This window comes from Macrotis lagotis, chromosome X, assembly GCF_037893015.1.
Source record: "Macrotis lagotis isolate mMagLag1 chromosome X, bilby.v1.9.chrom.fasta, whole genome shotgun sequence".
NCBI lineage: Eukaryota > Metazoa > Chordata > Mammalia > Peramelemorphia > Peramelidae > Macrotis > Macrotis lagotis.
Window position 1 is genome coordinate 346,890,232 of NC_133666.1, and position 27,197 is coordinate 346,917,428.

A 27,197-nucleotide genomic window follows, 5' to 3' on the forward strand; every position below is an offset into this window, starting at 1 on the left:
ACACTATGATATAAAAAAGAAATAATTAGATTCAATCTATTATTCATAGAATTCCTATAAAACATACACATACAGATGTGGCAATATTTTAAAATCACCTTGAAGTAAGAAATCCTATAGTATATATGTATATATATATATATATATATATATATGATTTTTATATGAAATTCTATTGAAATGCATATAGAATTTTTATATAAAATCCTATACTATATATAAGTATGGCTGTGTATATAGAATATATATATATATTTATATATCATATACACACACACATTAAATCATAGTATTATAATTTAGAAGCTATGATAATTACATGCAGCTGTAAGTAATTTGAATCACCTGATCTTGGGATTTCTTTTTCTTCTTCTTCTTGCCCCAACACCCAGAGCTCTCAGCATCCTTGCCATTGGCATCACCACATAGTAATCCATCAAGCTCATCGGTTCCCATCTGCTGTCCCTGAGATGTTTCTGCTGCAAGTCTGTAGGAGAGGTTCCTCAAAATGCACACACAGTTTTCAACGGTCTAAAGAACCCAAAACAAACAAAATGGAAACAAAGCGGGAAATAATGACAATTATAAACAGCCCTCTTTCTTGTTCTTTAGTTTTTATATCTGATTACTTTCTTTCAGTCAATCATTACATACACATTACTCTTCAGATAGGTTAGGCCAAGAAGCAACATGGAATAGTAGAGATAGATCTGCCTTCAAAACCAATAAGATCTATGGTCAAAGACTCACTTTGTGTCAAATGCAGTATTAGGCGACATAGTATTTCAGTGTTGTAAGAAAATCTCTAAGACTGTTGCAGAGAATATACTGATTTACATTAGTAGAGGAGTTCCCTCACTTGTGAGTTACAAAAGCAGTTCAATAATAGTCAATTCAATCCTGATCCCTATCCCCTTGCCAACTTTATTTCTAATTACTCACTTGGAGAATGGATGAAAAACTAGAGACAAACTCATTAGGTCTATTCTCTCACTCTGTCTTTGTCTCTGTTTCTGTCTCACCTCACAAATTAGCCACTTGTCTTATCTGTTCAAAATATTCAATGTAATGACTTGTTAGCTTGCACTTATTTTTTAATGAGGGAGGTGGGTTTTTTTTTGGAGGGAGGTGAGGGTGTAAATTATTGTTAAGTCATCATACTGATATTAAAAATCATCTAAAATACTTGGCTACCCTTATAAAAGAACCTTCTTGTCATAAAAAGTCAAAGCTTGGATTATTGTCCAGGGATGCTTCTTCTAAGAGGTATTTCTTTCCTCCAACAACAAGTCCTTGTTCTACATTCTTTCCAATTTCCTCTTTTTTAAAGCAAACTTATCTTCCCTTTCAAAGAGATTGTAATTAGAATTCCAATAAAATCATAATCCAATTTGATGTTAGCCAATGCTAAGGAGAGTGGGAGGCAAGTAATAAAAACACACCATAAACCATCTGGTATAAATTATTATAAGTCTGACTTGGTTAAAAAAATCACCCCCCCCCAAATTTTTTTACTATAACTTAGCCAAATTACAATTTCTTCTCACCTAGAAGTAGAAAACTGTATGATGGAATATGTAAATATGTTGGGGGCTGGACAGAGCTATATAGAAGATAGAAGTCTAAATTTCTTCTTTAAAAGTAGCTCAAAGGATCAAGGTTTACATAGAGAATAAGGCCAACTTATAATCATATTTTGATTTTTGTAATAGGGACACATCATAAAGAAAATATATTTAATTTAATTATGGATTATTTGAAAATCAACATGAAAAAAAGTATTTTCTGAATTGATTTCTCAAGCTTCTTAGATGGAAGGCAATATCCTAGAAGCTTTTAGTAATTCTGTCATGTACTAATCCCATAGTTTTTTTTATTTTTTCCATCAACCAGTTTTTCTATTTTATGCTTCTTTTCCTCATAAGAAGAAATGGTATGAAAACAAGTAAACATAGAAGCACACTTGGAAAAAATGGGAAAAAGTCATTGGGCAAAAGGTTATGATATAAATTTTAACTGATTTAAATTCTATGAAATTGTCATTTCTAATAAGCAGAAATTTCTATCTTTTTCCCTTCCCTTTTGTAGATCTTCCTGCTCTACTTCCTCAGATATCAGTGAACTAGGAATGGTTTAATTCAAGCATGAATTAAACAAATGACTGATAAATCTAGCTATCTGACAGATCAAACTGATATATTGCTAACATAAGGTGTTGTTTTAGTTACAGCCCTTTAGAAGTTGCCTGCTATTTGGGAACCAGCACCCAGCAGTGTGTGTGGTTAGGTTTATGTAAAAGTGCATCCATGCTTTTGCACAATTGTGTATAGGGCAGGGAAAGATGAAGCTGTTTAGGCTGACAATCTTTCTATTCTCATTCACCTTTCAGCTTGGAGTTTGTTATGCAAAAATTTGAGTCTGGAGCTTTTCTCTAAAGAGGTAAAAAAGAGGCAACTTCCACCCTTCTACCCTTCCAAAGGAGATGAACAGAAGGAGGATCCAGCTGGTAGTTTTGTCTTTAACATGCATTCCAAGTAATGGTGAGTTTTTACCAGTTCTTCTTGGTCACCGGGGTCATTTTTACTCCTTACTTTCCATTATAGAAAAGGCTAATTTGGAAGTTCTCTGTAGAGTATCCTACCATATGTTACTCATCTAACAAACTGTCCCAATTACACAGTACAGTTGATGTGCTTGCATAGAATCTGAATAGACCTACACTGATCTTCATGAGAAAGTTCATTGATATTTTCTTTGACTTAACTGTTTTCAAAGTTTAAAAGTTATTTTCTATTTCATATTCATGAATATCAGTTAAATGTAATACATGGACATGATTAATGGAAAGGACTATTTAATATCTTTTCACAATGCTCCAAACTTTATCTAAGAATTCTTGGGTGGCTAGGTGGCGTAGTGGATAAAGCACCGGCCCTGGAGTCAGGAGTACCTGGGTTCAAATCTGGTCTCAGACACTTAATAATTAACTAGCCATGTGGCCTTGGGCAAGCCACTTAACCCCATTGCCTAGCAAAAACCTAAAAAAAATAAAAAAAAAAGAATTCTGAAAGTATAGAAATCTTAGACTTTTACCTCTTGATATGATTGTTAATATTCTTAAGATGCTATTTCAGGGAGACAAACCTCAGGGAATCATTTTTTCCTGTTATACTTAATGATATGCCTGTTGGTTTGCCAGATACCTGCAATTATTCACACTGCTATGTCTGGTCATTTTTTAAAAAATCAAATTATCCTATCAATTACATTAGGAAGTCTAACACGACTGTTAAAGGCCATGGATTATATATGGTTTGGGTTTTCTGCTGATTTTGACAAACACAAAAAATTTAAAGAAATATTTTAATGCTCATCCCATTATTATTTTTAACTGGTAACAAAGAATGAGTTAATTTATGCAATCACTCCAGGTGATTGCATATTGGATCAAATAGCAATAAAAACATAGGAGTGGTTATGGTGGTCATTTCTTTGAGTCATTTTTCAGTCACATCTAACTTTTTTATGTCTCCATTTGAGATTTTCTTGGCAAAGATAATGGAAGTGGTTTGCCATTTCCTTTTCCAAATCATTTTACAGATAAGGAAACGAGGCAAAGAGGGTTAGGGTTACATAGTTAATAAGTATTTAAAGCTGGATTTGAAGTCAGAAAGATGAATCTTACTGATTCAGGCTGGACTCCAGGAACTATTTCACTGAGTTAAATCACTGTTTTAATAGCCATATCTAAGTCATTACTTGAGAAAGCCTGTTCTTAAGAGTACAATGAGTTGACATAGTGAGCACAACTTAAAAGTTGTATTTTAATTTTTTGCTCCCCAATAACTAATTCATAATAAGACATATCAAAGCTAGTGATATTGCTTATTATCCTCCTCTGCAGTAGAATTGACAATGTTCTGAACTAGTTATGGATTGCATAACTTCTTTTTACAACAATTATTGATATTATACAATTACTTGATTTTTTAAGAGTTATTCATTACTGAATTAGTGAAGATAAAACAAAATATCTTGGATGAGAGCATTCACAAAAATACTTAAGTGAACCCTATAACATTAAAATGGATTTACTTTTTTTCTTCTAGGAGTTACATGATTAATTTTCAACTATTTATTAGACCACACATGATTTAGATGGAACTACTTGACACAAATGAGGGTTGTTACACATAAGAACAAGGGATTTGTATTTATCTTAGTTTTTTGAAGAGCATTGCACTTTTCATAGAAACTGGAGTCCCGGTTTTATAAAAGGGCATAAGAAAGACTGCATGCTGTACAGAATAGCTAAAAAAAAAATTAATTTCCACTCTCTGGTTTTAAAACAATAAGGGAGAATGGAAACTCTGATTCCAATCTAGCTGTTTACAATAGAATCACTTTTCATTAAAAAAAAAAAAGGATCTATTTTTAAAGTGGGAATTTTGGAGCTTATTTTCTAACCATATTAGTAACAAATGTAGCTTCTATTTAAAAAGAAAAAGAAAGTCCTTTAATATTTCAAAACAAAAGAATAAACAAAGTATTCTGGCTTACTTTCTTTTCCCCAGAGGCAATATTTTCTCACTTTTATCCCTCCCAAGGCAAATCCAACAAACCTTGCTATCAATTTCACTGCTCCCGAGAGCAGACTGAATCACATAAAGCAATGCATCTGTAAGTCCATCACATTCCCTCATTCTTCTGCGGGCTTCCTCTCCAGCAGAACTAACATTCCTGTAAAGCAAAGAAAGGTGTCAGAAAAACCCCAGAGTCATGACTCAGTCTTTGGATCAGTATTCATTCCCTTTCCCACTCCTATAGTTTCATACATACATACATATATATGTATGTACATGTGCATGTATGAGGTTTTCCCCCATCAACTTCCCTATCCCCAGAAAAATAATGATGAAGATTAATAGGTTAAAAATCCTAGAAAAGATATGGAACGTTTGAGATCCTGTCAATTCAATGTGACAGTGTCAGAATGTAAAATTCATCCTATGAAGTTTTTGACAACTCCTTGGATTTTGTGATTTTGTGATTGTTTTCAAGACCAATTTAATTTAATAAAAAGAAGAGCAATCAGAAGCTATTTGATCCAAAGTGTTGGTTTTTAAAAAGTTTGAAGGCTTTTAAAAGTTAGAACCTGACATTCACTGAAGATATTATAGTATTAACAAATTCTTTGGGATGTTGATCATAGGATTTGTGAGCTGAAGGGATAGGGAGAGGTCATCTTGTCTAAATGTCTCAGCAGAAGAGGAAAAAGGACCACACAGTATTTAAACAAGATCACAGAGTAGGGATTCCAATCTAGGCTTTCTGACTACTGCACATAATCTTTAAGAAGTACTAAGAAAATCAAAGTCTGCCAAACAAAAGTTTTTTTTGGTTCTTACATATACTGTAATAATTCAGATCATTTAAATAAGAAAAGGGACTTTTTTGGGAAGGTTCAGATTTTATAATGGAAAGATAATGTAACCACTTGATAATAAGTCAGGATATCCCTTTCTTGCCATCATCATATACTAACCAAATCAACATGATTAGGAATAGATTCATTTAAATTATAACAAATAATGTATATATATGTTTAAATTTATATGTATAATATAAAATGTATTCTGATATATCTATATATGTGTATGTATGAATACATGAACAGAAAAATACAAGGTAATCCAAAAGGCTTGTTACAGATTAATATTTTTTTAGTTTTAGTTTTTGCAAGGCAATGGGGTTAAGTGACTTGCCCAAGGTCACACAGGTAGGTAATTATTAAGTATCTGATGCCAGATTTGAACTTAGGTACTCCTGACTCCATGCCTGGTGCTCTATCCACTGTACCACCTAGCTGCCACTTTTACAGCTTAATGTTAATTAACTTTAGAAATATAAATGCCACAAACTTTTAAAAAATCATTTAAAAGTTTATTTATTCAAATATCCTTTATATTCATTTAGTTTTGTGAATTTTGAATAATAAAATTTTTCTTTTCAGTTTTAACAAGATGGTGCAACCTCTCATTTTTCATTTAATATGTGACAGTTTCAAGATAACCAGTAGAGGATCAGTAGAGGAGGTATCTTTATCATTGATCACTTTGATCATTTTATCTTTCTCTATTCACTTTTTCCTTCTGAGGTTATATCTTTGGTGTGGGTGCATCAGAACCTCATTCTTTGGAAGACTATAAAGCTAGGATTATCAATTCAATCTTTTCAGTCATTGAACAATAGCATAAATTTGTACAAAGTTCAAAAATGTACTAGAACATTATATAGTACAAATGCAATACAATTGTTATATTGCATGTTTAAAAGAAACATCCATAATTAAGACCTTTCAAAATTTGTATTTGGTAAGTTTGTGGCATTTAGACTTCTGGAGTTATTAAAGTTGAAAACTACTCAGATTTTGGGGACACTATATCTAAATGCAAGATTCTTAACTTTTTTGTGTGTTGTGGATGCCTCTGACAGTCTGGAAGAACTTATGGATCCCTTCTGAGAATAATTATTTTAAAGATAAAAGGCGAAATACTTAGGATTACATTGGAAACCAATTCATTGAAATATAATTATCAAAATGATGAAAAAAAAATACAAATTCATGGCCATGTAGATTAAGAACTCCTGATAATTTCCTGGAAGCAAATCATTATTGGTACATAGTTGTTTTTTGAGGGAATACTTGAAAAGTAAGAAATAAAGAAATTGTGCTATGTGTATGTAGGGTTGTATGTGTATATATTGGTTGTGCTACCCAGCTTGTATCTCTGCCTAATAAAAACAAAGCAACAAGCAAGCAAATAAAATAAAACAAACTTCTGAAGAAGAAAACTGTGATGAGAATGGATTTATGGCAATGGCTTTTGACATTCTTGAGATCAAACACAGGAAGATAAAGGTTTAACCACCCCGAGTCCCTAAGACTATAATTGGTAGGCACTTTCTACATGATTTCCTTTATATCTCCAAACTATTCTCTCTCTCTCTCTCCTTATTTTGTTTCCTATAAGACATGACTGCTATAACTTCTTTGTGATAAATATCTATATAGTAATTGTGCAAGCAGGGTATTACTATGAAGGAATTCAATTGATTGACTTGGATTAGAACAGTAATGGAGTTTTCTACTAAGGCAACCAAAAAACCCTAAAGTTTCATTCTGGCTTTGGGGATTAGAACTATAATTGTGAAAGACTTACATTATTTTGATGTTTATTAATAGCTTTTATAAGCAGAGTTAGAGAGTCATATCAATTGCGACCATCTTCCTGCTAGGTTAAAGGAATGATTGTTGACCCAGAGTAACTGGGTGACTTAGAATGTTTGTGCCTCTGAAACAAAGGGAAAGTCCTACATTTTTGAGATGTCTAGAGGGAGGAAAAAGGTATGATCTGGGAACAATCCACTTTGCTCAGATTCTAAACCCTCACACATTTAAATTTTGCCTCAGTATACTTTCTGCTAGTCACACACACATACACAGACACAGACACACACACACACACACACACACACACACAAAGAGATATACAAACAGATATACACACACACAGATGACACAGTAGATACAAGACTGCAATTGGAATCAGGAAAACATGAGTTCAAATCAAAGACACTTACTAGCTGTATGACTCTGGTCAAATCATCCAAACTTTTAGTGTTCCCAGGCAACCATCTAAGAATACATATTACTGAATTCTTAATTTGTATGTCTGCCTGCCTTAATAGGAAATGTCAGGGCGAAAGACTTAAACTTAGGTCTTCTTAACCCAAAGATGAGTTCTCAAAAATTACAGTCATGTTTTTGACTCAGAGATTTTTACTTTTCTTGGTGATGCACTTCTTTATAGTTTTGTTCATTTATAAATCATAAAGTGTTTCATAAAAGTCAGCTCTTATTATTCTTCCGAACTAAGTATTCAGTTGATAATTTTCATATTTATCCTGTATGGATTACTAATACCTAAATAATTAAAATTCAATCAAACATTTCATAAAAAAATCCTTCAATATAATTATTTTTCTTTGATAATGCAATAGTTCTCTAAAAGGACTTTACATATTTAAATAAGAAACATCAGCTTTGAAACGCAGCACCTGTGAAAAGCTATTCAATTAAAAACAACAGCTTTGGTGCTTACTGATCCTGCTGTTTTTGAGAAACAATATACAAATAAACAAAACCCCAATCCTCCAGATAATAAAAATGAGTAAACAATAGCAGAATTTGTCACATAAAGTGCTAAAAATATTACCTTGGGCTTACAAACAGAAATCTTGTTGAGGTTCTGTTTCTCCCCACTCTCCTTCATCAAAGAGAAAAGAAAACTACCATCCTGATTTTAACTTGTTTTTAGATTTTGATTTTTACATCAAATACTAGAATATAGTAGTTTTCATTGCATTATTTAGTTCTGCCCTTTCTTAAAGACAACAACAAATACACAAATAATACTAAAGGCTCCATAGGTCAATGATGATCCATCCAGGCGATTTATAACTAATCTGCAGGGCAACCTCTAAATCTCGAAAGTATTACCTTCTCCTTTTCCCAATTTCTCATATGTGGTTATTAGAAATATTTTGTGTTGGTGCTCTAAAAATTTTGCTCAGCAAAAGCTTTAGGCAACTTATTTTATATATATATATATATTATATATATATAATATATCATATATAATATATATATGGTATTTTAAGCAAGATGATAGCAGAGAATTATCAAACAAGAAGAAATAGTAGATACTTCCTATTCTTCCTATTTTCTATCTTTTTAAAATGCTAGCAAACGTAGCTGTAGGTCATAGTTTCTATTTAAAATATGTACTGGGAAGAGGCAGTTAGATGGCACAGTGGATAGAGTACTGGCCCTGGAGTCAGGAGGACCTGAGTTCAAATTTGTCTTCAGACGCTTAATGATTTAATTACCTAGCTGTGCAACCTTGGGCAAGTCCCTTAACCTTACAAAAAAAGTATATATTAGGGTCAGCTAGGTGGCAGAGTAGATAGGAAGACTCTGACACCAACTAGCTATGTGACCTTTGGCAAGTCACTTAAACCTGATTGCCTTGCATCCAGTTTCATTTCCAGTCATCCTAATTCATATCTGTCCACTGGATCCAGATGACTCTGGAGGATAAAGTAAGGCTGGTGACTTAGCACAGCCCTACTCACTCAAATCCAATTCATATGCTTGCCATGGCATCACCTCCCTGATATAGTCTTCGCAGAAAAGGAAAGACAAACATTAGCTGTACAACCTTGGACAAGTCACTTAACCCCATTATCTTGCAAAAAACAAAAAAAAGTATATTACTACAAACTTGCATGAATTTGATATTAGCATCTGATGAGGAAGCTTACACTTTAAAACATTTTTATACCTTTACTCTGAAAAAGAATAGTGTTATTTAAAATGTTGATAATTTAAATCTGCTTCATTATATTGATCTTTAATTGGTTTCATAATTAATCAATACAGTGATAAGTCCTCAGCTTCATACTTTTACTCCATTGTTTCCTAGCAATCATATTTATTTAAAGGAAATGAACAGGAGTTGTTTCATAGGACTCACCCAACCTAGAATGTGCATCATATATTCAAATGCAGAATTTATCTCTGCCAGTAGATACTAGGCTAGGGAGTAAAGGAAATATCACCAAGTTCCTAGTCTTTAATATAGGCTTCTTAATCCAGTTATCCCTATTCTAATTCCCTTCTGAATAGTCCTGAGGTATTTTAGACCTGCCCTCCATTACTCTCAGTCTCTAGTGTAGCTTTGGTTGCAAAAATCCATGCTTTCCTTTTTCTTTCTAATTGTAAAACAGGTTAAGATAGGATTTCATAAAGGAAGAAAGTGGCAATCCAAGTTGAGTGGTATGAACTTTTTAACCTACCATTCACTGATATCCCAATAACATTGAACAAATCTGAGAAACATAAATTGTACAGGATAGATAGTAGACAAATAACTCTATGCTTCTCAATAAGATGAATATTAAGCATACTATGGTTTGAGGAAAGAGATGGCAGTTGGACCTGACACTGGATTTATAAGTGTGATTATCAGAGAGGAATAATATTAGCTAGCATTTATATAGCAATTCTAAGTTTGCATATATTTTATCATCTGATCTTTTTATATACTTTTTTGCATATAGAAAAACTGAGAATTGAGAGAAGTTAAGGGACTTGCCAAAGATGACATAGTCAGTGAGAAACAATTCAAATTTGAACTGCTTCTTGACTCTAAGTCTAACATTATCTACTATATCACCTAGCTACTTTATACAAAGCTAGAGGATGAGGAATCACCTGTAAAATATGGCAAATAATTGAGAGAGAGAAACAGGTGGCAGTATGGTGGTGTACTGGAATTCTTCAGAGAAAGAGAAAATCCAGTGCTTTGCTCAGTACAGATGTGGGCTTTTTTCTTTTTTACTGCTGTCCAAAGTTAAAGTGAGGGGTTTATGTGGTTATTTTTGGGGTGGGGGTAACCTAGATAATGAGAAAGGGCAAGGGTGTGTTAAGTGGAATCAGAGCATACATAGTGATGAGAGAATGTTGTAAAAATGACCAGAGTGAGTATAGGGTGGGAGGAAAAGAGGTCCAGTGGAGATGTTCAGATAATCTCAGTCCTGAGTCTCTTTTCCTTGGGGTAATAGTCATGAAAGTGATGGGGTAGGAGAGTCATAGCCCTGTGGTGGTAAAAACTTTGAGAGAAATAACTTCTGGATAATTTAATAATCTTAATTAATCATGCCAACATTTTAGTTTAGAAACTTTAGAAACTTTAATAAAAGTTTCTCTCTTAGACCAAAAGATATGGGTTCATGGTTTATATGCCCATTGGAAGAGGGGTACTCCTAAGAGTGGCATATTAACTTGGATTGGTTAATAATTAATGAGAGAGAAGATACTTAGATGGGTGGCATAGTGAATAGAATACTGGCTCTGGAATCAGGAGGACCTGAGTACAAATCAGCCTCAAACACTTAATAATTTACCTAGCTGTATGACCTGAGAGAGAGAGAGAACAGCCAAGCAGTGTTGTCTGGGCCACAGGTCAGAGAAGACTGGTGGCCCTCAGTGTCTGTTCAATGCAGGTTTTTATGTCTTGTATCTCATCCAGAGGGCAAAACGTAAATTCCCTTCCCCTACACTGGTGGAATTAGGTAGAGGGTAAGGCCTAAGATCAGGATACAAATTGTACATCAAACAATGAATCAAGGTTAATGGGGATCTCCACCCAAATTGAACAGCCTCTAAGATTATAAATTGTTTGTTAACAATTAGTTACAATCATAATTCTCTATTTTTAGTCAATTTACATCTCCACCCAATTTCTACATTCACAATTCTCTTCATCTTTCCCCTGCATCAATGTCATTTACTTCAAAGTTACCACTATCCTTGGACAATCTCTTCAAAGAATTTATCATTACCCAAACCTGAGTAGAGTACATTGATTTCTCCTGGATGGAATCTAAACAAGAAAATTAGTCTAATCTCATTAGTAATGTCCATCTAGAGCCTGAAGTTTTGAAATCAGGACTCAGATAAAAAGGGAATTCTGGATCTCCCAAATCTTTGGTTAATAGTAATCATTTCCCTTAGCCTATGCCAATCCAGTGACTTGTTTGCAAGAAAAATGAATGAGTAAATAATGATGGGGGCTAGGGTCAGATCTTGCCTTTTGATGATTAATAGTTGAGCTTATTCTCAATTTCCTATCTCTAGAGGAGAATGTCTGTAAGCAGGCTTTAAGCATATATAACAGTTAAGGGCAGCTGTTAGAGTCCAAAAGAAAAGAAAGAGAAATGAAATTTGGGATAGGGCATAACATTGGGAGAAAAAGAAATTCTGCTATGTTTTAAATATGAGTCAAAAAATGACTAAATAATTATTGATATTTATTGAGTGCCAACTGCATGCTATGTAATATAGATTTATAAGTGACATTCCTTTTAATCAAATTTACCACAGACAGGTCCCTAAATAAAATGTGATAGTGGCCTCTATAGTAAACATTTGGCCCAGTGATGATAATTTCAGACACTGTGGTATAATAGAAAGAAAATTAAATCTGGAGATGTAGGAGCATAGATTGAGAGCAGAAGGGGCTTTAAAAAGGTCATCAAATTTAATCCTCTTATTTTTGAGATGAGGGGATTTAAGGCAAAGGTCAAACTACTTAGTGTCTGAGATGGGATTCAAACCCAGATTGTCCTGACTCCCAAGTGCAGAGGTCTATCCATTTTATCAAGACTTGACTCTTCAGCTAACTAATTATGTGAATCGGGCAAGTCACTTTACTATTCTGAGATTTAGGTTCTTCATATATAAAATGAAGGGCTTGGATCAGAAGAGAGCTAAGGTCCCTTCAAACTTTATATTCCATCAGCTACAACTAATTGAATCAGAAGTTGATTGCAAATTAACTAACCTATGAAAATTAGAGTGAAAAATTGTCTCTAGCATTTCTCAACCTTATTTCCCTCCTTTTTGTGTATGTAAATCTGATGAAGGCTATTAAAATGCGTATTATTATCTGGATAAACAACATTCCTACTTCTTTTTTAACCAGTACCTAATTTTAATGCCATACTATGAAACAAATTAATAGGGGAGTGATATCTCCTTAATGTGGTGCCCAGACTTCAGATCAAGCTGCATATTTAAGGAGACAAACAACAGTCACTTCAAGCACCATCCCTTTGTTACTTTTATTCTTTTTCTTCTTTTCCCACAGGTTAGAAGTGGTTTCCCTGAACAAAAACCATTAAGAATTGCATCCTTTGGGGGGCAGCTAGATGGCGCAGTGGATAAAGTACAGGCCCTGGAGTCAGGAGGACTTCAGTTCAATTCCAACTTCACGGCTTACTAATAATTGCCTAGCCTGTGACCTTGGACAAGTCACTAACCCCATTGCCTTAAATAAATAATAAAAAAAAAGAATTGTATCCCTTTCCCTCACTCTTCCAAGTCTGTCTTCCTTAGTAGGAAGTTCTAGTAAACAGTCACATAATAATACAATAAAGAGGTTTTAAAGTACACAAGTGACTCAGCTCACTCTTGGATATATAAAACCTCTGTTAACTGACCTGGGATACATAAATAGAATTCTTTGTATGTACTTTCACACATTGATCCCTCAACCCCTATTAAAATTGTGGATACATTGATCAATTGCTCTCTTTAAAATCACCAGGGACCTCCTACAATCCAGATCCACTGGTCTGTTCTTATCTAATCAGCCTTTAAAACTATATGTTGGATATATTTTATTGTTGGGTGTATTTTTATTTCTTTACTGGCTCCCCTCCTGCCTTCTCCATTGAAATCTTGGCATTTTTTTAGGGTTATTTTCCTTTTTGTCTTTATATTTTCTACATAGGAGAATTCCACCATATCAAATGATTCACAATCACAGCATCTCCAGATTGAGAAAGGAATTTTGAGATAGTAAAGGCTAATGGAATCCTCCCTCCACCCAAAAAAAAATTCTGTTTGAAAGAAAAATTCTTCATTTGGACTTTTATACTGATTAACTAGGCAAAACTCAAGACAAAGAAAAATATAATTTAACATAAGTATGCCAAGTCAACAACACATTGACTGGCTGATCACTGAAGATCTGAGAATGCTTCAAGGTGGAGTCAACTTTTATTAGTAATCTTAATTATTTTATTGAGATAAAGATAATTTAGATGGGTGAAATTAACAAAAGGAGTTGGTTCCTTAAATCTCAATTTCTCCCCAAGATAGCAAGTACTGACCAGTAAGTACAGGTGTGTGACAAAGAACTGCAGACTCAGTATAGAATTCCTCCCAGTTTCTCCCAGTATTGATTGATAAGCAGAGCTGGGAACAATGGGTTACTGAGTCAACAGAACTTTCAATACTCTGCAGCACTTAAGATAAATGTTCACCCATTCATGGCTTGAAAATAATGGAGTTAATTCAGCTTAATACCTCCTTCAGGCAGTTCAGTTGAAGTAGCTATACTTATTTTGAAGCTTTTTCTCCTGTGAAAATTAAATTTTACCTCTTTCTAGATTCCTCCTATTAATCCTTGTCCTGCTTTCTGGGATCAAGCAAAATAAACCTAATTCTAATTACATGAGAGTCCTTCTTGTAATGGAACACTGCTATTATCTTCCTGTCTTTTCTTCTCCAGACTTAACACCCTTAATTCCTTTAGTTTAGTAGATCCTTCTAAGACACCACCCAAAGACTTGCTCCCATCCAAAGAAGTTTCAATGAGTTCATAATATGAGAATTACCATTTTGAAAGAATTTCTAGCTCAATTTGCTTGCTAACCATGTTTTGTACAGTTTCCCATAGATAACAGAAGTCATAGGCTTCTGATTTTTTTTCTCCTTTCTTGAAATTTTTTCTCTTAATAATTTGTTGATTTTTTTATTGGTAGCATTTCTATATATACTCACTTTTTACATCATTTACATTAATGGATATACAGTGACAATGGGTATACACTGAATTTCCAACTTTTTTTTCTTTTTAAAAGCAATATATTCTTATAAAAATAAATTGTTTAGTTTTACTTTTTAATGCATATTTTGTCACCCTTTCCTACTTTGTGATAACTCATATTATTCATATTCATGGTTATTGAGTCTAATTTTACCACCTTTAAATCCTATTAAAATATTTCTACTCTTCTCCATTAGTTCATTTCAGATTATGTCCTTCCAAACTTTAGCCTAGCTTTCCAACCCTTCTTGTCCCAGGTCACTTCACCATTTATTTAATTTTATTACCTCCTTTCCTCTTATTAAAATGATTTATATTAATTTTATTTATGTATTTAAAATCAAATCTTCCTTTGATTTGATTTAATCTACCCAGTTTCAAATAAGATTCATGACATTCCCCACTCACTCCCATGCCTATCTGTAAGTTGGAATAGTCTTTTCCTAAATGCCTTCATTATAAAACATGCCTTTTCCCCCCACCTCTCTACTTTCTTTCCCTAGAACACTTTATTTTTTCACCTTTTTTTAATAGTGAACTAAGCCCATGGCTAATCTATATTTGTACCATAGTTGACTATTAGAGAAAGTGGGATTTCTTTTTTTTTTAGTTTTTTTTTTTTTTTTTTTTGGCAAGACAGTGGGGTTAAGTGGCTTGCCCAAGGCCTCACAACTAGGTAATTATTAAGTGTCTGAGGTCAGATTTGAACTCACCTGCCTCCAAGGCTGGTGCTCTATCCACTGAGACACCTAGCTGCCTAAGAAAGTGGGATTTTAAAAGAACAATATTTTCCATCCTCTCAGGACTTATTTATGTAGCCTTCATTATGCCCTTTTCACTTTAAACTTAAGATGTTTTTGAATTTTTTTTGTCAAATACATGTGAGTTTTAATTTCTGTACTTATGTACAAAAGTTGTCTTTGGAGGAAATAAAACTGCAGACTTAGCTAGATGGATACACACAGCCCAGTATTAAACTGCACAGCGACATTTATTGTTCCAGCCTGGAAAAACATCCTTTTTTAAATTTCACACAGCAAGTGAATTCTTTTTTGACCCCAGCATCTGCCTTTCAAAAACTGGTCAGTTTTTTAAAAGGAAATTCTTGGAAGACATGAATTCCATCCAAAGTCTATTTTCTGTCTCTTATAGACTTATTCTCATATTTGAAATATAAATTATTCTTGGTTAGAAACAATTTTAATTTGACTTTCACTATATCCAATTATAGTATTTTCTTTTGTCATTATAGTTGAGGTATAGTAAGCCATGATTCTAAAAGAGATTTCATAGAATCAATTAGTCAACCTTTGTAAAACTCCTCCTATTTTGTGGATACTTTACCGGGCACTGTGGAAACAAAGACAAAAATGAAATATTATTTTACTCTCAAGAAGCATACATTTTATCAGTTAAAAAAAACTGTGATGATGTTTATATACATAAGCAATACAAGGTAATTTGGAGGAGTGAAGAAACTATCTTCTGGGGGTGGGGAGAGACTTCATATAGAGTATGGTGCTTAAGTTCATTTTTTTTTTTGAAGAAAGTTAGGGATTCTAATAGTCAGTAGTGAGGAGGAAATGTGTTCCAGGCATGGGGATAGACAGCAAAGGCATGGAGAAGGCACATTGATTGTCAAGATTGAGGGAAAAAATAAGAAGGTAAATTTGACTGAATCAGAATATATGAAGGATAAGCATGAAAAATAAAGTTAGAAAGATGGATTAGAATGTAAGCCATATATCCTTTGCACTTGTAACAATTTCATCTGGGAGCTTTGAATATTGGAAATCACATTTCTAGGGATGTTATATTGGAAGCTTCTCTGTAATGGTTATCTATGGATTCTATTAACCTGTTTGATTAATAACAAACATTATATTCTAGAGACTGTGCTTGGTGCTGAGAATAAAAAGACCAAAAATAAACTATCCCTGTCCTTAAGAAGTCTGCAAGTTTAGAGACTGATGATGGATACCCACTCTAGAAAGAGTCTTTTCTAACCATTGTTTTTCAGTAGACAAATAGCTGAATCTGTATTTCTCAGCAGAGTTTACAAATCGCTCTTTCCTATTATATCTTCCTATAACCCTTCTTGAAAGAGATATCACTGACTAGGAAGCTCCTGTGGATTCACAGAATCATTCATTGTAGCACAAATAGCTTTCACCTCTCTTATAAGAACCCTCTATTTGTTGCTTAGTCTTAGTGGTTAATTCACCTCTGTTTACCTTAGTTTTCTCATCTACAAAATGGGGATAATAATAGCACCAACCTCCCAGGGTTTTTTGGAGGATCAAATAAGAGAATAATTATACATAGAACTGGACCTGGCACATAATAAAAATCATATTTCCTCACATATTATCTAAAATTATGATAACATTATTATTTTTATGAATTCAGTGATTCTTCTTCATTTCCTCTATACCAGTTATTTTCTGGCTCCTTAGATTCTTTTTCTTTTTTGCTCCATAATGTAACTATTCTTTATTTTTTAAAAGTCCCATTATTTATGTTTTTAAAGGAACACTTCATCTTTCTTCATATTCTTGAGAGAAAAAAAGGTTAAATATTTGTTGAACTGAATTGAATTCAACATAACTTTTAGAAAAGAGGACAGCCTAACTTTGAACATTGATTACAACCATTAGACTGCAGTAGAAATACAAAGTCTACTTTGAAGATCAATAAAAAAAAATTCTCCCTTATTTATTCTGGAAGTGGAAGTCCTAATTTCCTATTGGAAATTCTACTGTAGAAAACTGCTATGGGGAACACTACTAATGGTTTTCTTTTAATATTATTTATATCTTGACAGAAATTCCTAATTTCCTTTTCATTGTTTTATTAATCTCTTACCTTATATTGCCAGCTTGTATTTTTTAACCTTTTCTTAGCAAAGATATTCTCAGTTTTCCCCCTCCTATTTTGTTTTATCTTTTTTTTATTTTGTTTTATCTTTAAGAATTTTTCTTTCATCTTGATTCCTTCTCCTCCTTTCAACTTCTTTTTTTTTATTCTCAGGTCCTTCAGCTTAAGTTCTTTTCTTCTATTTGAATCCTTTGAATTCTTTCCCTTTAGATTGAGTCCTATTTCTCCTTTCTCTGTACTCAATCAACCAATGTACTAAACCATCTCCTAGGTGCTAGGCATTGAAGATATAAAGGTAAAGATAAGACAGTCTTTGCCTCAAAGAAGGTCACGAAATATCTATATCTATCCATCTATTTACTTAATATGCTAGAGTGAAGAAGAGAAGCTTCATACAGAAAATGTTGAGATGAGCATTATGGATAGCAAAAATGAGGAGGGAGTGCATTTCAGGCACCAAGGACAAAAAGGCACAAATGTGGGAGATAGGGTTGTATGGGAAACAGCAGAAAGGTCAATTTGTGGTATGTGGTATGTGGACTAGGAAGAAATGTATAATGAAAAGTACACTAAGGCCATTTTGTGAAGTACCATTTTGTGAAGGACTTAAATTCATTCTCTTAACCTTTTTCTCTAGTCCTAACTTCTGCTCTCAAATTTCAATGTCCTTCTCAGTTCTGAAGCTTTCCAAATCATCTTCACAATTATTCTTTTTCCTGGTTCTTCTCTTCCTCCTTCAATATCTCAGGTCATGCTTTGGCTTCTCTTCCCACAAAACCTGAACAAAATTGAATTTTAAAGTCTCTCACTCTGATTTTACTCTTGAATGCCAGACTTCTATTTACAACTGTCACACAAATATTTCTACCTCGATATACTTGTTGTTGTTGTGGTTGTTGTTGTTCAGTCATTATTAGTCATCTCTCACTTTCCATGACCTCATTTGGAGTTTCCTTGGCAAAAGTAGTTTGCCATTTTCTTCTCCAGCTCATTTTACAAATGAGGAAACTAGGGCAAATAGAATTAAGTGACTTGCCCAGGGACACACAGTAAGTAAATACCTGAGGCCAGATTTGAACTCAATAAGAGTCTTTTTGACTATGGACCTTGCCCTGTATCCACTGCATCATCTAGCTGGTTTACTGCCAGCTTTGCAAATTCTACAAGCACAGAACAGAACTAATTTCTTCAGTTTATCCTATTTTTTTCAAAGGAACTTCCATCTTCCATTATTGAGGTTCAATTTTTGGAGTCAACTTTAAATTTAAATAACCTTTCTATCTACATCTAATTAGAATCATTCTAATCTCTTTATTTCCAGCTTCATCTTATTATTTCAGGCCTAGATTATTACAGCAACATCCTAATTGGTTCTTCTGAGTCTAAACTTTCCTTCCTCCAAATAATCGTATATAGAGCTCTCATTTGGAAAGCATGACTATAATCATCCCTTTTGGTCAAAAATTCCACTTCCTCTCCATTACCAACCAAATTAAGTCCAAATTTGAAGCTTAGTATTATCTGGCTCCATCTTAAATTTCCAACCTTATTTCCAACTACTTTTTTACAACTATATTCCCATGTATACTTCATGCTTCAATCAAAAGAAATACTTGTTCTTTCTAAACTCCCCATGTCCTCCTAATTCCTTGCCTTTGCTAATACTCTTCTTTCTGTCTGTAAAACTGTGCCTACTTTATGCCTTTTCTTCAAGATCCAGATGAAATACTATGGAGTCTTCCTTGATTTTCTTCCCATCCCCACAATCCCCCACCAGAATTAATCTCTTCCTTCTCTGAACTAATATAGTATTTCCCCCTCCTATTTAGTTTTTTCATTCTATTCTATATAATATATGACTGCCAAAGGGGCCCATAATATACTACCTGACCTCTATCCCTACTCTTTACAATAGATAGAATTAAGAACTCCTTTTCTAAAAGAAACTTCTGGGTTTTCAAATATTTTCATTAATTTGAAAAGAAACCCACCCACTATAGTTTACCTATTCCATGTAATTTCCTTGTTATAGGGAACTCCTGAAGGAGGAAACTCCTTCTACCAATGAAAGTGGACATAGGATCATAGTAGAATAAATTTTCAGATGGGAAGAAGAAATCAGAAGCTATCAGGTTCAAACCTCATTTGGCTCATTAAAATCTCTTTCACTATCCCCAACTGGTAGACAGTAACAACTCTTCAATTACTTGAAAATAGAAATTGCCTTTCCTATAACTTGGACTATCCTTCCTTTTACTACAACTACTCCTTATTTAATTCATTATTTGACTCCAAGTTAATTTTAAAAATTTGATTAAGCAAATATAAATATTTCAAATCTAGAGAGAAATACTTAGCACTGTTCTCCTTTATATAGTACCAAAAATGAATAGGTAAACCAGTTTAAAATATTTTCAGTTTCTATCAATCTATCTATTTCTCTCTCTCTCTCTCTCTCTCTCTCTCTCTCTCTCTCTCTCTCTGTCTCTCAGCTACTGGCAGACAGAATATACATAGTATATGCAGGCAATTGTGTATTATATAATGTATTGTTCTGAGTGCATTTGCCTAAATGTATGAATACATGTCTGTATACAAATATGACCATGAACATGTACATATATGCACATCTGTATACTGAACTACATGCACATTCATTTTTATATGCATATATGCACATGCATACAGAAATACATGCATAATTGTGTGCATATGTATATGCATATACATAAATGTTTCTATGTATATGTAGTTCAGTCATTTTCAGTTATGTCTGACTCTTTGTGACCCTATTTGGAATTTTCTTGGCAAAAGATACTGAAATAGTTTGCCATTTCCTTCTTCAACTCATTTTTTAAAACAGTATTTTATTTTTTCCCCCAATACATATCATTTTTTACAAGATTTTGGGTTCCAAATTTTCTGTATTCCTCCCTTACCCTCTTCCTAAAATGGTAGGAAATTTGATATATAGGTTTAAAAATGTGCTGTCTCGAAAACATATTTCATAATTTACAGTTGTGAAAGAAACTTCAAAAGGAAAAAATAATAAACACTTTTGTTTCTTGTTTAAAAACAATGACGTAAGTGAAAAAAATTCTTCTATCTGTATTAATAGTCCATCAGTTTTTTATCTGGATATGAATGGCATTTTTCTTCATGAGTCCTTTGTACTTGTCTTGGATCATTGTGTGGCTGAGAAGAACTGAGGTATTCATAGCTGATCATCACACAATGTTGTTCATACTATATATAATATTTTTCTGCTTCTGCACATTTCCCTTTGCATCAGTTTGTACATTCTCCAGCTCATTTTATATATGAGTAAACTGAGGAAAACAGGGTCATATAACTTGCCCAGGGTCATATAGTTAGGTCTGAGGCCAAATTTGAACTCAGGAGAATGAGTCTTCCTGACTCCAGACCTGGCATCAATTCATTTTACCACCTCAATGCCTTCTATGAGTCTGTGGGTGTGTATATACACACACTTATATATGCAAATCATATGCTTATAATGTAAGTATATATAATAATTATGAACATGTCTATACATATGGCACATCATTGTAACCAAGTAGAAAGCAAGTTATCTAGAAAATACAAAAACAACCAACATTTTGCTGTTTGCTTTGGCTCTAGCTATCTGGTTTGTCACTTGCTCCCAAGAAAGGCACTTTCTTTAAAAGTCAGGACAATGATGGCTTGGTAATTTGGTAATTGCCTTGTTGTGCTGAAGGGAGAGAATGCTTCAGTGACCTGTAGATCAGCTGTCTCTGGTGGGTGATCTGCCTGCAGTTTCTTGGGCTGCCAGGGCTTTCCGCTGTTCTATACAAAGAACAACATTTCTCTTTTAGTTAAAAACTGCACACATATCTGAACAATGAAACTGCTGGCAATGTTTGAATTTAAATCCTCTCTTGATGAAAAGATAAAATATTTATGTTAAGTACTTCTCATTTTCTGTCTTCCAGCCAGCAAACCTACTGAAAGAAGATGCTATTGGATAACTTGATGCTATTGGATAAGATTCACTGACATACCTGTGTTAAGACACCCTATGGTTGGATAATACTACCTAGGGTTTTAGTTACAAGATTCCAATTAAAATCAATGGGCATCACAGAGTTAACTGCTCAGTGAAAAGTTTGGTAAATGTTTCCCATAGGGCTAAATTACCAGAAAACAGAGGGGGGAAAAAAGAAGGGTATAGTGAGCCTAAAACCAATAACTGGAGGCCTAATTGTGCATGTAGTCCTTTGCGTTTTACAAACATTCAGGCACCTTTTACTCTTATTACTGGCTAAGTAATTGTACTCACGCAGTGAGCAGTACCTACTGGAATATCTTTGCTAAGTATTCCCCTTGCTTTCAAAATCTGGTTCATGTTATATCTTTAGAAAGTTGGGTTTTGTCCTTACTTCCACTGCAGCCCTCTCAAATAACAAGAAGGGTGGGGTTCAGTTGCTTAGTTATATAATACTTTCTGTGAACAACTCAAATATCTTTTCAGTAATTAGCTTGAGTAAATCTAAGGCCTATATGTATAAATATATATATATATATATATATATATATATATATATATATAATCTCTTAACCAACAATCTCCTAAATTTCTTTGTAAAAAAAATTATCAAACCCACAGAGTAATATATACTGAAAAATATAACAAAAGTTTAGGAACAGAATTTTGATAGTTTTTTGGTTCTATATCTATAATTTCATTACAAAAAGGTGAGAAAGTGAGCATAGTGTAGTAGATGAAATGGTAGATTGAGAGTCTACAAGTCCTTAGTTTAAATATTAATTCTAGTGCTATCTTATTACTTTTAAGAAAATTAGTTCTTTTAAGCCTATTATTCCATATTATATATATATATATATATAAAATTATGATGCTATAGAATCTACCAAGTAAGATTTTCACAAAGCTCAAATATGTAGAGCTTTTACAAATCATTCAAGTACTATATGAATGCAAGTAATTATGAGGCTACAATTCAATTTCATGTGTTTCTCTCTATATAGAAGAACCCTAATAGGAAGTATTTTTATTGGGAAAAGGAATATATTATCAGGACAAAATCAGAAATCTACCCAAGTAAGCGAAACCAATAATAATTGATCAGATAATCAGATAATGGAGTCAGTTTTATATCACAGATCTAAAAGCCTGAGTTTGAAAAGAAAATACAACTTAGACTTTATTGAATATTGAGTTTTTACTTGATGAAATACCAATGAAATTCTCACTTTCTGTACCAAAGAGGTTGACTTCAAGATTATCCAAATAATGGCTTAATGTAGTTCTAACTCCTTGTATTCTATGTACACTAGTCAAACTTATTATTCTGAGAAGTAGGAGGAAAGAATTGACTTAAATAATCATAACTAATAATTTACCCATCTTTTGAAACTGAAATATGTGCATGTGTGTATATGGGCTTTGAAGAGAAAGAAATGGTAATATTCCCTGGATTATTAAAAGAAACATATAATACTTCCTCTTATTCATTCCCTTACTTCTCATGTACACATCATTTTAGGCTTTAGAGAGGTTTAGTTTATTGGGAGATTCAAATGAGTTAATGATAATAACTAATATTGATATAGTATGTTAAGTTTTGCACTGCATTTCAAAATTTCTCATTTTATTATGATTTTATTCTCATTTTACAGTTGAGGAAACTGAGGCAAATATAGGTCAACAGAGGCAATTAGTGATTGCTATGAGATAAATACACTTTAACATGTTTTGGAATTTTCTATCTTTAAAAAACCTGATACTGACATACCATTCAAGTTATTGCACTATATCATTACTTCTTTCAAAACATTTCTCTCTCTCTCTCTCTCCCCTCCTCCTCCTCTTCTTCCTCCTTCCAACCAATCTTTATTAGTCTCCTGTTGCTGGAATGTCATCCATGACCTCTCATTCAAGAGTGTCTTTCAAGGCTCTGCCCTGTGCTTTCTTTTTTATTCCCCCCTCTCTCCAACCTATCACTTGGGGAATCTTTTTTAGCTCCCAAACTTTCATTTATCACCTCTAAGCAAAACGATATTTTCAGTCTAAATTTCTCTCCTAAGATGCGGTTCTTCCTCTTGGTTAGGTCTAGCATACCCCAGTAATAATTGACTTTTCCATGAAACCTACCACTCCTCCTAATGACTCCTCCTTAATTTTTCAGGTAAGGATGCCACCATGCTTTCAGTTATACAGGTTCATAATCTATGAGTTATCCTCATCCTTCCTTCTTTCTAGGGATATTCTGGTAAATGTTTAATAAAATACTAAAAATGTAGGTGAGATAAGACTTTTAGATTTAACCTAAATATACCTTTTCTTTACCACATTCTTAAATCTAGATAATGAACAAGACAATAAGCCAAGCCCAGAATTATAATGTTTGCTTATTTCCAAGAAGAAAATGCTTACACTGAAAATTTATCAGTAGTTTTAGAGAGCTGGTTCAAGGTGGTTCCAATATATCCCAGTTTCAACTCAACCAACCCTCATATCAAATCTATTGCTCTACCTTGAAAATTCTACTCCCACAATGTATCTTGTATTCAACCCATCAACCACTGTCAGACCTCCATCACTTTTCACCTCAACTATTAAAAAAATTTTCTAAATGAATTCCTAATTCCCAGTGTTTCTCCTTTCTACTCTAACTTTTGTGCAAATGCCAAAATAATCTTCCTTAGGAATACATTTGATCATATCACTCTTCTGTTCAAGGACCTTTACTGACTCCCCCTTACCATTTGGATAAAATTAAAATTCATCATTTAAATCCCTTCTGATATACATAATGTACAATACTCTGCTCCCTAATTGCTGTGATTTTGCATAGATTCTTCTTTATACCTGAAATATATAAGAATCCCTACCTTTCCTCAAAGCAATCTCCTAGGGGAAGCCTTTCTTGATTCTATCAATTGTTAGCACTCTCCCCTTCAGTCTCAAATTACGTATTTTCCTTTTTACATATTGTGTCCCTATTAGAATAAAAGCTCCACGAAGTCAGGAATTGTTTTTCATTTTGTCTCTGCATTCCTGGCTCCCATCAAAGTGCCTTACTTATTTTTAGCCTGCTTCTTGAACTGGTTTGGATTATGCAGAAATCTTGATTTTCCAAAGAGGGCTAGTGCTAATTTTTTTTTTTAGTATCATAGCAACTCTAAGTGTACTTTGTAATTTAAATCATGGAGGCAGCAATGTCTACATATTTTAACTACTGTTTCCTAATCATCATTAATAGTCATTTTTTTCTTATAAGACATGAAACCTGACAGCATTTTTATTAAGAAATTTGAAGGGTCTCAGCTAATCTTTTGTCTTTTTTAAAATCGGGGCATCCTCAGCATTTTGAATGTCAATGTGTCCTATACTCATTGCTTAGACTTTTAAAATGACTCTGCTTCTAGCAAAGATAGTCTAATGGAGTTTGCCACTAACTCTGTACACCCGTCAGCAGTGGCTCTTCTGAGTTTACTATCATCTAGTGACTAGAACTCAATATGAGCATAATATAATTGTACTTCTGGGCATATGATTTCCTTTTAGTGCTTCTGTTGTGCAGAGACACACACTTCAGAAGCCCAAGAATTATGACAGCTGCACAAAAAGGTTAAGCAGGAAAGATACTCAAAGAATCTGCAATGCACCAGAAGAGACAGGCTGCAAGATAGCAACAAGGAGCTCAGTTTTCTAAACCAACTTGACTGGTGTAAATACTTTAAGGATTTATTTAAACATGGTGAACTTTCTCCTTTAGGATAAAGTTGTATACAAGCTGTTGACTTTAAGGAAGGTCTAGAATTTTATTAGAAGTACATTTCGTTTGATGCGATTTTATTTGATTTATCTCAATGTTCAATCTATTAAACTGAGGAGAGACCAATCAACATTTGTTTGTCCTAAAGGTGACTTCAATGGCCTGATAGAAACTATATGAAAAACATTTCTTAGGAAAAATGCCAAGGCACAAGTAAATAGGAAGGAGGGAAAGAAAGAAGGAAAGAAGGTAAGGAAGGGAGGAAAGGAAGAAAAGAAAGGAACAAAGGAAGGAAAAGAAGGAAAGGAAGGAAGGAAAGGAAGGGAGAAAGGAAGGGAAAGAAGGAAGGAAGGAAAGCAGGGAAAAAAAAGAAAAATGAGGATTTATTTTATTAAATACCTTTATACCAGAAACTATAAGTGCTGTTTCCATACATCTCACTTAGTCCTCATAGCAACCCTATGATATAGGTACTATTATTATCCTCTTTCTATTTATGAAGAAACTGAGACAGAAAGAGGTTAAGTGACTTGCCTAGGAACACACAGCTAGTAAATTTCTGAGACAAACCTAGCACTCTATACACTGAGCCATCTAGCTATCTCAGCAAAAATTTAAAAAAATATTCCAGAGGCTTTCTAAAAGTAGCTCAAGCAATTTTGATTTTAATTTTATATATGATTTGCTTTGTTACTATTACTATTGCTATTACTTGTTATGGTAACATCATTGAGCACTGGAGTTAGAGGACCTGGATTCAAATACCACCTCTGAAGCTCAGTACTTGTATGACCCTGGACTAGGCACTTTGCCTCCTTTGATTTCAGTTTCATCATATCTAGCTAGGACAAGGGGTAGGAGTTGGACTCACTAGCCTCTGAGAGCTCTTGGAGCTTTGAAGTCTATGGAATATTGACAGGGGTAGGGAAAACAGTTTTCACACTGTGAAGTAGTATGGGAAGGTGGCCTGCCCTTATTATCATATTTAACTCATTTAGTGAGTTATAGGGCAGCTAGGTGACACAGTGGATAAAGCACTGGGGCTAGAGTCAGGAAGACTGATCTTTCTGAATTGAATTTGGCCTCATACACTACTAGCTGTGTGACCCTTGGGCAAGGCATGTAATTTGGTTTGCCTCATTTTCCTCATCTGTAAAATGTAAAACGTAAAATGTCTAGAAAACCTAAAATGGAGTCCAAAGAGTCAGACCTGACCACAAGGACAAGGACAAAAGGGTTATTTTACAGATAAAAGGAGATTAGGTCCATAGAGATTAATGATATTCCAAATTTATATAGGAAAAGGAATAGCAGAGATGAGATTTGAACTCTAATGCTCTTACTAAAAAGCAATGTTTGGTCATATCAATAATTCGGTTCCATATCAATCTTTACAACTGGAAACATTTCCTTTGAAAATGTCTTGCCTAAGAGGAATTGTCATATACTGGTAAAAGAAAGGGAATGGATAATGCCCACTATGTGATAGACATTATGCTAAGGGTTTTATAAATATTTCATTTTATTCTCACAACAAGCCTGTAAGAAAGGTGCTGCTATCCCCTTTTTCATTTGAGGAAACTGAGGGGAAATAAAGGTTAAGTAACTTGCCCAAGTCATACATCTATTTTTTAAAGTTTTTTTTTCAAGGCAATGGGGTTAAGTGGCTTGTCCAAGGCCACACAGCTAGGTAATTATTAAGTGTCTGAGGCCAAATTTGAACTCAGGTCCTCCTGACTCCAGGGCCGGTGCTCTATCCACTGTGCCACTTAGCTACCCCATACACCTATTAATATCTGAGGGAGGATTTGATTTAATGTCTTTTTTTGACTCCCGGTGAGTACCTGGGTCTAGATCCTAACTCAAACACCGCCCCTCAGTAAATGGCTGTGGTTCCCTATTATCTCTAGGTAACTATAAAATCCAGCTTATCTCTTAAAGTCTTTCATGGCCTGACCCTTCTGACTTCATTAGTCTTCTTATATTTAATTATTGCCTCTCATTCCATCACCCA

The 27,197-nt window shown here is 33.8% G+C and overlaps 1 protein-coding gene across 3 annotated transcripts in view; it reads right to left on the reverse strand.

Moving 5' to 3' along the window:
* CTNND2 (catenin delta 2) overlaps positions 1-27,197 on the reverse strand; it is a 1,202,081-nt gene that overhangs the window by 177,103 nt on the left and 997,781 nt on the right. For all 3 annotated transcript variants that reach the window (XM_074205345.1, XM_074205344.1, XM_074205347.1), the window contains 2 exons: positions 4,623-4,740; positions 346-531 (listed from right to left, as the gene is read on the reverse strand). In XM_074205345.1, coding sequence (XP_074061446.1) covers positions 346-531; positions 4,623-4,740 — 304 coding nt within the window. The remainder of the gene's footprint in view (positions 1-345; positions 532-4,622; positions 4,741-27,197) is intronic.